This window comes from Danio rerio, chromosome 17 (assembly GCF_052040795.2).
Source record: "Danio rerio strain M-AB ecotype USA chromosome 17, GRCz13ab, whole genome shotgun sequence".
Classification (NCBI taxonomy): domain Eukaryota; kingdom Metazoa; phylum Chordata; class Actinopteri; order Cypriniformes; family Danionidae; genus Danio; species Danio rerio.
This window is the reverse complement of record NC_141037.1, coordinates 50,087,648-50,102,523: the sequence shown is the minus strand read 5'-3', so window position 1 is coordinate 50,102,523 and position 14,876 is coordinate 50,087,648. Positions and strand designations below refer to the sequence as shown.

Genomic DNA, 14,876 nt, shown 5'->3' with positions numbered 1-14,876 from the left:
CTAGCGTGTGTCTAGCATGATTCAACACTTTGCTAGCATGTGTTGATTAATTAGCTGATGATTAATAATTAAAGTGTGTTTGGCGTACTGTCCTGGGACAGAGCCCGGGGCTCCTTCCCATTTCATCAGATGAGGGGGAGTCTGAGCTCAGGTAGGTCTCGAAAGCTCCTCTGAATTTATTTGCTTTGGCTCATTCCTTTTTTATAATGGGGTTGCCACAGCAAAATGGACCGTCAACTATTCCTGCATATGTTTTACGCAGTGGATGCCCTTCCAACCACAACCCAACACTGGGAAACACCCATACACTCTTGCACTACTATACTATGGCCAATTTAGTTTGTTCAATAAACTTGCGCATGTTTTTGGACTGTGGGGGAAACCGGAGCTTCATGCTGTGAGGCAACAGTGCTAACCATTGAGCAGCCCGACCCTGAAATATGCTATGAAAAATGTAGAGTCGCGGTAGATGGGCGGATTCTTAAAAAACAAGATCGAGAAGGTAATTAAATGTGGTTGTTTATGAGTGTTTCGGATTCATCTGATTGGTAAATCATGAGATAGCCAATGTGGGTCCAGCTATGGTCAATCATTAGTACTCTCAAAATTAGTTTATAAATAAACTTCACAAAGTTCCTAGCCATATCAGCTCAGAAAATAAAAATATAAAATTTTCTTACAGTCGTAGTACAAAATGAAACTACAGAAGTTTCAACTTTAAATAAAAAACATTTGCAGAACTCTTTTTAAAAAAATCTTTTTTCTAATCTGATTTAATGATCTATGCTAAGCTAAGCTAAAAATGCTAAAAATGCTCCCACAAGATCTGAGGATTGGCTAAATGGATAAAAAAATATCAATATAGCACAGTTGAACTAATGTTCCTACAAATGAGGTAAATATCCCCCACAGACACTCACTTAGCGTAAGCCTTCTCCAGAAGAGCGCTCCAGAACTCGTTCCTCTCAGCAGACTTGGTGAACACCAGTTGGTTGTTGAAGGTGGGAATGCGGTCATCAACCACAACATCCACCCAATCCCCATATCGCCAGAACTGAGAACAGAAATCAACTCTAATGCAGAAGTCAATTCAGACACCAAATTTACTCAACGGCACCAACCTGGAAATGGAAAATTCCTGCATATTGTTCGGAGAAGCTCTGCTCTTGAGGAATAACACGATACAGCAGCTTGTCATTCAGAGTCAGACAGGCAATGGCTGCAAGCAACCAGCAGTCACCTAGAATGCACAGAAAATAGTATTCCGCATTACATTCATTGCAAGTGTAAATATAGAGCTATTACAGTAAAACAGAAGCCTACACTGCTGAGCTCAGCATTTTCAGACTGTCCAGGGAAACGTGCCAGCTTGGTAATCTACTCTATGTATTAGCAACCTTTGTGCTTTTAGTCTCTTTTATGGCTCATGTGGGATCAAAACAATAGGGAGAGCTGCTAGCTGGATTCCCTTCCAACAGAGTAAACACAATATGAAGCGTCCTGTGTATATGGGGGCCCGAGAGAGGTGCTTACTGCCAAAAAGCTGCAATGGGACCCTAAACTACTGCCTATACATTGAGGAAAACAGTCTGTAATGTTGATGTTCACAGTTTAATTTCTAATTATTTTTTTTATTTTTCTTTGCCCTGATGACAACACATAATATTTGGCTTGATATTTTTCAAGATACTAGTACTCAGCTTAAAGTGAAATTTAAGGGCTTAATTAGGTTAATTTGGTATGTTAGGGTAATTAGGCAAATCATTGTATAACAGTGGTTTGTTCTGTAAACCATTGGAGAGAAAATATTGCTTGAGGGGGGTAATAATACAAATATATAAAAGCTAGTGCTGTCTAACTAATTAATGTCACTTTTTTTGAAAATTAATTGTGATTAATAAAAGTAATTTTGGCTATTCAAATGTAAAATTAACATAAAGGCAAGACAAAAACTATTTAAATTCAAAATCTAATTGCTTATTAGAAATTTTGTTTAACTTGTATCACAGATTTCTTCATGTAAACAATATACCCACAATAAACCATCAAGATCCTGGCTTGACAGACATATGTCTTACAGAAATAAAAATACAGGCATGTTAATGCCATTTAAATTTCAAATCAATCAATGCCAAAAAAGAAAAAAATATTTATATGTTGGACTCTAAGAGGACTGCAAAAAAAAATGCCAAATTACAGGCATTGCAAATATGGAAATTATAATAATAAAGTAATGAATACAAACAATTGCACTCATTGTAAAAGTTGTATTGCTGTGAGTTGAGAACATTAATTATAAAGGAGAAACAATTTTGCTTAGTCCTCCTTTACATTCAGCCAGGTGCTAAGACAGTCCAGTCTATTGACATTATCGGGGCACCTTTACTTTTGAATGATGTGAGCTGAGAGTGAGAACAGTCTCTCACACAGTGGCGTAGCGCAAAATGCGAAGGCCCCCCTGCAGGGATCGCTGACGGGGCCCCGTGATGATGAGGAGGGGGGGGTACGTCATACGTCAATTTGCATATCACTGACGTCATCACGTTCTACCGTTTCTGTTTAACAGCATATGGTTAATAAAGGGGTATTTATAATTGCACTACACTTTATATAAGCATGTTTATTTAACTACATTTATTGCTGTTTGAATACAGTATATCATTATAGATGTGTAACGTTAGTGAATGTGCAGTAATCTCTCATATGAAATAAACTCAGACAAGTTCAGAAACTGTCACTAAAATATCTGTGTGAACAAGAAAAGAATAAACGGTCCAATTAAATTGTTAAAATAAAGTAGAAGTAGATCGGTTTGACTGTACAAGGGAAATACCTTCACACTGCCTTTGCTAAATCATTTGTCGCCGGTACGCAGAGGGGTGATCTGCTCTCGGGCTGCAGGTGGGAGAGGCTGCTGTACGAGGACTGACTGGGCCGCCTGTCAGTGCTGTGAGGCGGGGGAGGGACTGGCGGCATCACACGCAGCTCGTTGAGAAGAGTAGGGACGGTACGGTATGGAAAAATGACAGTCTAAAAAAATCTCCAATAACACACAAAAAAGTCGCTAGATTTGTCGCTAGGGGGGTCTGAAAAGTCGCTAAATCTAGTGACAAAGTCGCTAAGTTGGCAACATTGGCGGCAAGCAATCAGAATGAAGTAGTCCACCGCTTGAGAGGTGTTCAGAGAACACAGACGTGTGAACTTTGGTTCCGACCACAGTTGTTCCCAACAGTTTATTGAAAATCGCGACGACGCGGGGCCCCCTAATCGCGCGGGGCCCCCCCGCGATGCGTGCCCTGCGGGCCCGTCCGCTACGCCACTGCTCTCACAAGCAGAATCACCGAATCAGCAGATGAATTTCGGTGACTAATTTTGTTGCCACTGGTGCTGCGACAGGGACATAAGAAGTATCAACCGGTACATCAAAGGCACCCACAGGTTGTGTCACACCAAAGACTAATTCTTACAGGGACTTTGGTCACACCATCTCTGAACATTTAAACAACTTTGAGGAATATGTATGTGGATATTTGCGATGTTTATGCATTTGTTCTTGTTGCTAGGAAATGTGCGCACACACACACACACACAACCCGTGCAGGACAGGGCCGCCAGTGAGCGACTCCCTTCAAGATTCATCAACACGCATGATCGCGTTCATCAAATTTGCTTAAACTAAGTGTTCTAAAGTATGGCTACATTTTACAAGGATTCTGACAATGTGAAGCAGACGCCTTACAAAAGTTGCGTTTAAGGGGGAAACATGTCAAACTTAATGAAATATTTAAGGGCGCATGGAATAATCTGAAAGGAATAGGAATGCGATGTCTTTGACAGCTTGCAACAACATCTGGGACTTTCTAAGTACCTTTACATGGACACCAATACTCCAATTTTTTATATGTTTGAGATAATACTGTCATTAAGAGTCTACCATGTAAGCAGCGATTTTTGATTACCTTAAAGGACCACAGAGGCACAAATTGTGGAGGTTTTTCTTTCCATAAGGCATGTGGTTTCAAATTCCACTAAAACAAAAGTCGAAAAGATTAAAAATGAAACATATACGAAATTAGATGAAACTCTGGAGGAAACGCTGGATAGCCTGGTAATGCGACGTTAATTTTTAATACTAAAACTTTCCTTCTAAAAATGTTACCTTGGTCTTATCCATATTTCTTTGCATGTTGAACACACGTGGACACCAACAGGGGAAAAAACTGCAACTGCAATAATTGCGTACTTTGTTTTAAAGCGTTAAATATTTCAAATTAATTGCATGCGCTAACGCTAAATTATTCACAGGAGGGCTAATAATTCTGACTTCAACTGTATACATACTTCTTCATCACATTATTTATTCATTCATTTTCTTTTCAGTCCCTTTATTTATCTGGGGTCGCCGCAGCAAAATGATCCGCCAACTTATCCAACATATGTTTTACTCAGCGGATACCCTTCCAGCTGCAACCCATCTCTGGGAAACATCCATACACACTCATTTACACTCATAAACTACGGACTATTTAGCCTACCCAATTTATTTTCATTTAATGCTTTGTTCACTCATGAACTGGCATTCTCCATGCATTTTCTCTCCTCCCACTGTTTAAGCAAAAGTCACAGATAAAAAAGACTTTTATTTTATGCAAAAAAGGTTGATTTTAATTTATATTGTTAATTATTATTACATATTTAGTGACATATATAGTTATGAAAGTAATTCAATTACATTTTCAAGCACTTTATCCAAGCACCAATTCAAGCATTATCATGTATTTCGCAGCACCCATATAAACCCTGTAATCGCAGCCCTGCACAGTTTAGTTCCAACCCTGCTTCAATACACCTACCTGTAGTTGTCAAAAAAGCCTGGAGGACTCGATTAGTTTGATCAGGTGTGTTTTATTTGCAACTAAACTGTGCAGAGCTGCAGCCCTCCAGGAACTGAGTTTGACACCTGTGCTAATGTGTTGGGGAGATAATCTTACCCAGATCTCCCTGGCAGATATCAGTCCTGCTAGCGCCTCCGACAATGAACTGTGGGTTATCGCAGATCTCCTGCAGGACACACATACAATATTGTTAGGTCATTGGTTTATTACTGGTTCACTGAGGTTTCGGAAGAACAGATGAATATATGGACTGACAAATGTGTTGTCAGGAAAGTTGTTACAAGGTTTAAAGCTACAATTAAGGAAGTCCTAGAGTGAAAATAGCAATGGTAATAATACACTAATTAAGTGAAACAACACAATTCTTGAGTTTTATTAGAAAAACTCAATTGATTTATGTTCAATCCACTTAAATTTGTAAAAACTTATAAATTAACTTAATCCATGTTGTCTCAGCACAAATCGATAAAGTGAATTTCATTTGTCTTAGTGGGAAGATTATAATCCATGGTGCGATATTTTGACTTTATTTCTTGCAATTGTCATTTTATATTTCACAATATGACTATTTTGTGTATTGCGAATGTACTTCTCATTGTGTGGCTAATTCTTCTAACTGTGACTTTAGATATCACACTAATAATTTCTCACAATTATGTCACAGTTGTTACTCCATAATGTGATTTTATTTTTTAGAATTGTGGCTTTAATTTGATTGTTTATCATTATGACTTTTTGGGCTCTATTTTGACGGTTCATGCGCAGAGCACAAAGCGCAGGGCGCAAACGCTTTCAGGGCGTGTCAAAACGCATTTTTGCTAATTTAAGGATGGTAAAATCTGCTTTGCGCCGTGGCGCATGGTCTAATAGGGTTGAGTTTATTTTCTTAATGAGTTATAGGTGTGTTTTGAGAATAAACCAATTACAGTCTCATCTCCCATTACCTTTAAGAGCCAGCTGCGTCGCACCAAGAGCGCATTCGCTATTTACAGGATGTAAAGTAAGTCTAAGTGGAAGCACTGAGCATTTCACTAGCAAACAGTTAACAGAAAACTGTTAAACAGAGCATCTACTGCGTGAGAATGAGAGATAATGGATCACTTTCACTTTCACTCTTGGATAGGGAAACCTTTACGCATGCACAGACATCAATTAGTCTATAAATAAATACTTTTGTTTGTTAAGCGCAAATATTCATTTTAAAACTATTTCTAAATTCAGTTCTAATTTCCAGCAAACGAATAAATGAACAATAATAACGAAGTGTGTTCAAAAACCTGAGTTATATCCTAAAACACATGCTGTGCCCCATATGGTCTAAAACCTGACAGGTGGGCAAATCTAAGCTTGTTTGTTATAAAACAAATATAAATATGGATATAATAAATAATACTGCCAATAATAATAACATTATACAAAAGCAAATTGTTACGAATCAACTGAAAAAGCCTCCCGAAATGAAGAAGACATAAAAGCAGTGATTTTTCATATTTATATAGGCTAGAAAATAATATGTTTTGTAATATTTTAATCATTTATACTTATATCCTATATATATTCTTATTATATCCTATATATATCCTTAATATTTTTTTTTTTCAAAGACTATTGCACCGCACCTTGTGCCACATTGCGCCGGGTGTATGATAGGTCCCTATATCTTACAACACAACTTTTTTTTGTAATTGAGACTTTGTATCTTACAAGGTGTCTATTTCTCATGATTGTTAACTTTATGTTTTACAGCGTGAATATTGACTTACATTATTAAAACATTAAATCTCACAGTTAGATTTTTTTTTCTCAGCAACTTTATCAGCATTGGTTTATGTTACTTGTAAAAGTAGTATATCACAATCTTGAGCCACTTTTTTTAAATAAAAGTAATTAAATGTGTTGCTTGTTTATCTTTCAGGATAGTATTGTAAAAGTATGTGTTGTTGTTTTGTTTGAGTCTTTATTTCACATTTGCAATCTTATGTCACACAATGTCATCAGTCTCACAATGCAATTTTTTTGTTGTAATTTTTTATTTTATCTACAACAGTGTGACTGTTACTCAAAACGGAGACTTAATATTTCACAATGTGACAATTCTCAAATTCTCAAACTATTTATGGCAATTGTTTTTCTTTTTCAAATATTTCCCAAATGTTGTTTAACAGAGAGTTTTTCCACAGTATTTCCTATATTTTTTTTTTCAGGAGAAAGTCTTATTTGTTTTATTTTGGCTAGAATAATAGCAGCTTTACATTTTTTAAAAGCCATTTTAAGGTCGATATTAATAGCCCCTTTATATTTATTTTCCTGATTGTCTAAAGAACAAACCATCGTTATACAATTACCTTAACTTGTCTAATTAACCTAAATAAGCCTTTAAAAAAGCTGAATACTAGCATTGTGAAAAATATCTAGTAAAATATTATTAACTGTTATCCTGGTAAAGATACAAGAAATGAGTTATTAGAAATGAGTTATTAAAACTATTATGTTTAGAAATGTGTTAAAGAAAAACCTTCCCTCTGTTAAACAGAAATTGGGGACAAAATATACAGTGGGGGCTAATAACTTAGAAGAGCTAATAATTCTGACTTCAACTGTATACTACAATGTAATTATTTATTGTAATTACGACTATCTGACAAAATAATTACTTCTCAATGTTGTGACTTCGTGTCTCACAATGTGACTATTCCTTTTCATTTTCAACATAGTATTACTTACAGCAGAGTATTTGCAGTTACACCTTTATCACAGTGTGACAAACCTACTTATCGTAATTGCAACAGTTCCTTTTTCATAACTTAGACTTTTCCTCTTAATTGACCTAAATATATTATAGTCTAACTTTATTACTGGCAGTGCCATCTTTAGATCTCCCGAAGTGACTCTTTCTTCATAACTGTGACTTTTCCACATAATATTGTTCAAATATGTCATAGTATACTGTGAGTATTACCAAAGAGATTAGAATCACCAAGAGGCGACTCTCAACAGAACGTTCTATTGCAACAGCAGCGCCCAGCAACAGCCCTGGATTCCGCCATTTTGGAAAGCGGTCGGTTGTCCATTGGAACTTTTTGCTGTCGCGGTGGCAAGCAGTTGCTTTGTTTTTATTTATTTATTTAAAAAGTGCATTAAAGCTGAGATACAACCTGAAAGATGACAATATAACACTTACTATCACAATCATCAGCACTTTTAATAGTTTATTTTACAGACTTATAATATGCTCTTGTTTCTATTGGAATTTTAATTCTAAAATGGCCGCCGCACCATCTAGTTTCCCAAATTACACTAGAGTGTTGCCTCTTGATGATTCTATGCTCTGTGGTATTACCAAAGACTATAGAAAACACAGGACATGTCACTTGTATTGTTTTAAAAAAAAATTGTAGAGGTCAATATGACTAATAAAGCCCGCCTTCCAGTACAGGAGCCAATCGTCGATCGCTATATGGCGAATAAAGCCCGCCTTCTAGTACAATAGCCAATCATTGAGGGGAGGGGCTTGGACCAGACGTGACTTTCTGCAGATTTTGTGTGATTCGAACATTTAGAAACAAAACTTATGAGACAGTTGTTATTTAGTTTTTTTTATTTTGCGATTACTAATATGAAATTCAATCATAAGCTTGACCAGTAGTTTTTGGAGAATTAAATGTTTCCCCATTAAGACAGAATGCCCCCAGTATACTGCCTGAGAGGTGTTTCAAAGATGGCCGCCGAGTGAAATGACTTGCCTTAAAGGGACTCTGGTATTACTCATAGTGGAATTTGTGGAGCTGTGCATCAATGGATTTGCTCTTCAGTGTTTGGAATTCCAGCAATGAAAATTAAACCACACTGAACTGAACTTCAACTCTAAAAAACTGGCCCAGATTTAATTTACAAGAACTTCCATGTTTGACACAATCTAGATTGTAAAAGCGCTATCGAAATGAAGATGAACTGAATTGATTAGTACTTCCTTTATATCTCACAATACAACTATTTCTCAGTATTGCGACTTTTACATGGCATATACTCAATAAATATTTGCCACAAAAACTTTAAATACATCTACATCAGGCTTCTGTATACCCTGCAAAAATCTATAATTCACATTTATAGAGTTAATGTGCAAAAGCCTCTAAATTCCACCTCAGTTTCTTCTCAGGCTCCTGTGTGTAGGGTTAGTAGTTTCACTTTTATGGCAATGAATAATTACTTTTCATCCCTTCAAAGTGAGTTAACAATGTAAACATTGGAGGCTGAGAAGAATTCTCATTTTATAAGTAATTTTAGGTGGCAATTGAAGCTTTTGCATCTGATCTCTTCATCTTACCGCATCAGCACTCAAAAAAGTTGAAACTTTCAGTTCTTTACCAGTTTAGAAATCTAAGCATTATCATTGGCCAAGAACAATGTTCATCTACAAAAAAAGATCCATCCATCCCATGAGCCATTTCAACATCCATCTCAATCTAGAATTTTTTTTCAATCTAGTAATTTTTTGACAGATTATTGAGTAATTTGTATGAACTCCACTAAAATACCAAACTCTTACATTGTTTGTCCACGTCCCACCCCTTAATGCTAGTCCAAATCCATCCAAACCCACATAAGCTCCCTTGCCTCCTACCTTGGGACGTTTCCAGACGATGTTCTTGACTTTGTTAGACTTGTGGCCCAGTTCTTTATAGCCCAGAGAGTCCACAGTAGCAGGGAAGGTCTCGTCCTCGAACAGGGTCTTCTTCTGGAGATACTCCTGCTTGAGGAGGGTGTAGTCCTGGCCACTGAAGCGAATGGGTTTGCTCAGCGACCCTTCGCCATCCCTTCTCTCCCTCTCCCGAATTAAACGGTCGCAGAAGAACCCAGACGGCGTATAGGGCATCTTGTCTCACTGTTTTTTTTTTAAGGGATTGAAAACACCGGCTTTTGCCACCACAACTTAAGTCTCGCAAGCCCCCAAAAATCCCTGGCATAAATTCAAACAGCTGACCTGTGATTGGTCGTCTTGCCAAATGACGTGCCTTTTGGTGCGGTCACGGAGTAAAAACCAGGGTTAGAAGAAAAACAGCACCTGTGGACACACTCCAAAAACGCTACCTGCATACAAACACAAACTGCTACAGTCTTCTCTTTGGGCTGCTCCCATTGGCTGGCAAACAATGAGTATTGGGCGACATTTGGGCGCTCGTGCCATCATTGTAGGGTGACACAAAGGAAAGCAGGCCTGCAAAGAGAGGCCAGTGAGATGGCCTGCCTCAGCAGAAGGCATTCACAGCCTTTAAACCTGGTCTCAATAGAGTTGGGCATTGAGCACTCTCAGCATAAAGACAGCAGGCTTGACATAACTTTACAAAACTCCCCGTTTTATGTGACTTTATGGATTTTTGTGGGAAATCAATCATCGTTTTCTGTAGCTTTTAGTTGTGTTCAAAAATTTGGAATTCGCAAATTCCAAAATGCAGTTAAAATTTTAATATTATACAATATAATTGGAATTAAAAGTATAAAAATACAATTAAAAAAAGTGAGTGAAGTTACTATTAATTTCTGTGATGCACGACTCAGTTTTTGGTGCTCATTTATTTATTATTATGACCTTTGAATGGAAACTGACAAGCTTTAATACAATTACTTTTAATTTCTGGACTATTTGATGAATGTAGAGTTTAAAGGGAAGGCATTTATTTGACATGGAAATCTTCTGTAACATTATCAACGTTTTAACAATTTCTTTTGATTAATTTTATTTATCATTGCACTGTAAAAATCTTTCTGCCTTATTTTTTTTGTTGAATCAAACCTCAAACTTTTCTAGTCGTCCCAACTTACATCAATAAAACTGACTAAGAATATGACATTAAACTTTGTATAGTTAACTTAAAAAAAGTTTAGTCAACACTTGACTAATTAAAATAAGTTAAAGCAAAATAAAAATCAGTGTTGTCTTGATTTGTGAGCCATTTTTTCATTTTATTCAGTAAAATATTGTCATTTGTTTTATTGTGATAAAATATCTTCCACATTTTAGCAAAAAAAAAGTAAAAAATAATATACAAATTCTGAAAACGGCAAGTCAGTATAGCAAACGTGTGGTGTTTATTGCAAATGTGGGGTGTTCAATCTTAAGTGATACACCAAAAAAATTGTACTTAATAATTTTGATGATATGATCACTTAATTGAAAATATATTATATGCAAGTATCAGTTGTTTAACTGCAGGTATGTACAGTTGAAGTCAGAATTTTTAGCCCCCCTTTGAATTTTTTTTCTTTTTTAAATATTTCCCAAATGATGTTTAACAGATTCAGGAAATTTTCACAGTATGTCGGATAATATTTTTTCTTCTGGAGAAAGTCTTATTTGTTTTATTTCGACAAGAATAAAAGCAATTATTAATTTTTTAAACACCATTTTAAGGACAATATTATTAGCCCCTTTAAGCTATAATTTTTTTCGATTGTCTACAGAACAAACCATCGTTATACAATAACTTGCCTTATTACCCTAACCTGCCTAGTTAACCTAATTAACCTAGTTAAGCCTTTAAAGGCTGTATAGAAGGGTCTTGAAAAATTATAATTCAAAAAAAAATAATTATTCAAACTATTATTTTAAGAAATGAGCTGAAAAAAAACTTATTTCTGGTAAACAGAAATTGGGGGAAAAAAAAATAAACGGGGGGTAATAATTCAGAGGGGCTAATAATTCTGACTTCAACTGTGTATGATTGAGCGCAGTATTGTCCAAGGAAAACTCGACACCTTAACTTTTTCTGATTTAGATTTTAAGGTAATACCATAAAAATTATGTAAAGCTGCATTGAAATGATAGTCATTGCTTTACAAATAAACTTGAATTTGATAATTTATTTGAAAAAATTAAGGTTATTCCATCAAATACTGATTTCCTAACTCTTCTGAAATCCTTGGCAGTATTGTCTAAAAATAAATATAAATGTGTCTGAAAACAGCGCAAAATTCCATGTTTAGAAGAAAAAAAATCTAAAATGAAATTTTACTCAAACAAATAATATTAAATAAAAGTAATAAAATATTTATATATATATATATATATATATATATATATATATATATATATATAATTATTATTATTAAAGGAATCTAATGATTTATAATGGTGATTGTAAAAATACGGAAAATGTATAAAAAACGTAAAAAATATATTATTAAAGAAATATGTTGATGAATAGAGGTGATTGAAAAAAGAACACAATGATTTAAGTTAATGGCTGTTTGCAATAGGTCTATGTTATGACATGTCAATCTACAAATAGTGAATTAACCATACAATATGTCAAAGATGCCAAAAAATGTACGTATTTCTCATGTAAAGCTCATGCATGACTCAGGTAAAAAGAAGAGACAAGTAAATGAAGAAATAAATTAAAGTAAGAGACGAATGATGTGTGTGGTAATGGAGTGGGGAAAATAATAAGCTTGCACTTCATCCTGCTCCATATCGACCATAATGAAATGTATTTTGTCTGAAGAATTGTTTTGAATAATTAATTTTTTTCTTGTTCGAAATAAATAAATCAAAATTAAATCAAAACCATACTCATAAGACTGTTCAAGTGGTCTTCAATTTTTTTTAATAGCTGTATATCGCTAATGAATAAAAGATATGACTTTGCTCTTTGACAATCCTTTATTTAGGAATCAAAACGTTTAACAGCAAATTTTGTATATTTTCAAAACCCATTTGTCCCTCCAATGTTGTCAAATCTACAGTTTTATATCAAATTAAAGATAAAAGAACCCAACAGCTGAAATGTCATCACATTATTATTAAAATAACTTGAGGTAGTAAATCATTTTGGAGGGAATCTTAAATATTAAACCACTGATTTAATTACAATGAACAACTATAACATATCATTGCAATGATAAACTGCCGTGAGGTTTAAACAGCACCCCAAAAAACACCATGGCTATATTATTATTTCCCAGTCTTTGCATATTTCAAGTTCCAAACCACTTAATGTTAATACGCCTCGTTTTTTGTCAAATTCAAACATGACCGATGTCCTCTTTGCACCTTAAAGAAAAAAAAAAAGAAGTTTTAGTGACGAGCGTCTCTTTTGTTTACCGTCACATCATTTATATATGTAGTAATCTACTAATACTTAACATGGAAGGACATTTTAGGCCTCTTCCCACCTGATTTGAGCTTGGGTTTCCTTTTCACACTTTTCAGACCAAGAATGACCACCGTTTCCACTTTGTCATCAGAGACAAACAAGCCTTTATCGTTAGCACAGCTGAAAAGGAGAATGACGTTCTGAGGTCTATGAATACTCAATGGTACGGAACCTAAAACAAAACAGGAAGGAAATAAAGTGATGTAACTTGGGTTATTACCTGTTGACAAGCCTGCCGGCCTGCATGCTAAAGCGCCGCAGACAGAACTGCATCTGGTCTCTGTAATTAAAAGAGTGGCCATCATCCAAATAAAGAAATCCATCAGCTTTGCCCTGTAAAGCGAAACAAAACAAGTCAAAAGATGGAATTATGTTTAATGCTAAGGAACTACGGAGCTAAGGCTACATTCACACTGCGAGGCTTAGTGCTCAAATCTGATTTTTTCTCAGAGCTGATGTCTTTGCATGGCGGTGATGATGAACAGATCATGGTCTTAAACTGACCCGCATGCGCAAAAGTGCATTACGGAGAGCACAAAATGTCTAATTGTGCTTTTAATTGAATCTCTGATTCCGGCTCTTCACCTGACAGACTGCTCATTTTTGGTTTCAAACTGTAAAATATTCCTACACTAACCCTATAATGGAAAAAAAAAAACTGACTAATTGTAACAGTAGGCAAAATATGGGAAACCATGATTGATGAAAATGAAAAAAAAAAAAAAAAAAAAGAAAATAAAATAAATTTCCAAAAAAAAAAAAAAAAAAAAAAAATATATATATATATATATATATATATATATATATATATATATATATATATTTATATATATATATATATATATTTATATATATATATATATATATATATATATATATATATATATATATATATATATATATATATATATATATTATATAAAAACATTATATTCTTTTATTGGGACAAAATAAAATCCCTCACTTTCAATATCTGAAATAGTACTCTTAAAATTCCATGATATTCAACAAAATGACAATCAGACGATATATTATGGCAGCACATGGTACTTTTACTTCAATGCGCTACAAAAAAATATTTTCTTACTTGAGATTTTTTGTATTGTTTCTAGTCTAAATGTCTAAACAAAAAATTCAACTGCCCTACTAATATTTCATTTTTAATAGTTATTTAATTTATCATTTACTCTGATCTTCATTTGTATATTATTATTATTATTATTATTATTTATAATGAATCTTTTCACTGGTGGAAATGTCTACATGTATTTATATATACACTTCGTTTTTTATTGTCTTTCTTTCTTTTCATTTATTATTATTATTATTATTATTATTATTATTATTATTATGTTTCTTCAATCACCTGTAATTTCAGACTGAAGTAACTGACAGCTGGAAACATTCATTCATTTTTTTGTCGGCTTAGTCCCTTTATTAATCCGGGGTTGCCACAGCGGAATGAACCGCCAACTTATCCAGCACGTTTTTTAAGCAGCGGATGCCCTTCCAGCCGCAACCCATCTCACACACACACACACTACGGACAATTTAGCCTACCCAATTCACCTGTACCAAATGTCTTTGAACTGTGGGGGAAACCGGAGCACCCGGAGGAAACATCCATTAGCCTACATAATTAATTTTGTTTGTTAAGCACAAAGACTTGTTTCAAAACCATTTCTAAATTCAGTTCTAATTTACAGCAATCAAATAAATGAACAATGGACAAAATAAAAAGAGCCAAACACATGTCCTATCTCTCATAATGTCTAAAACCTGACAGGTGGACAAATCTAAGCTTGTTTTTAATAAAACAAATATA

General features: G+C 34.7%; 2 protein-coding genes across 22 annotated transcripts in view; both read right to left on the bottom strand.

Moving 5' to 3' along the window:
• capn3a (calpain 3a, (p94)) overlaps nt 1-9,837 on the bottom strand; it is a 41,083-nt gene extending 31,246 nt beyond the window's left edge. For 7 of the 8 annotated variants that reach the window (XM_087288957.1, XM_087288960.1, XM_087288962.1 and 4 more), the window contains exons 1-4: nt 9,520-9,837; nt 4,992-5,061; nt 1,122-1,240; nt 921-1,054 (exon numbers count right to left, since the gene is read on the bottom strand). In XM_087288957.1, the coding sequence (XP_087145083.1) occupies nt 921-1,054; nt 1,122-1,240; nt 4,992-5,061; nt 9,520-9,771 (575 nt within the window). In that variant the 5' untranslated portion in view covers nt 9,772-9,837. 8 annotated transcript variants of the gene reach the window in all.
• A 2,702-nt stretch (nt 9,838-12,539) lies between these two features.
• Nucleotides 12,540-14,876, bottom strand: part of ganc (glucosidase, alpha; neutral C) — a 43,730-nt gene continuing 41,393 nt past the window's right edge. For all 14 annotated transcript variants that reach the window (XR_015513770.1, XR_015513772.1, XR_015513771.1 and 11 more), the window contains 3 exons: nt 13,272-13,384; nt 13,071-13,171; nt 12,540-12,948 (listed from right to left, as the gene is read on the bottom strand). Coding sequence is in view for 10 of the 14 variants with exons in the window: in XM_087291037.1 (XP_087147163.1) it covers nt 12,842-12,948; nt 13,071-13,171; nt 13,272-13,384 (321 nt within the window). In the remaining 4 variants the exon portion in view is untranslated. The remainder of the gene's footprint in view (nt 12,949-13,070; nt 13,172-13,271; nt 13,385-14,876) is intronic.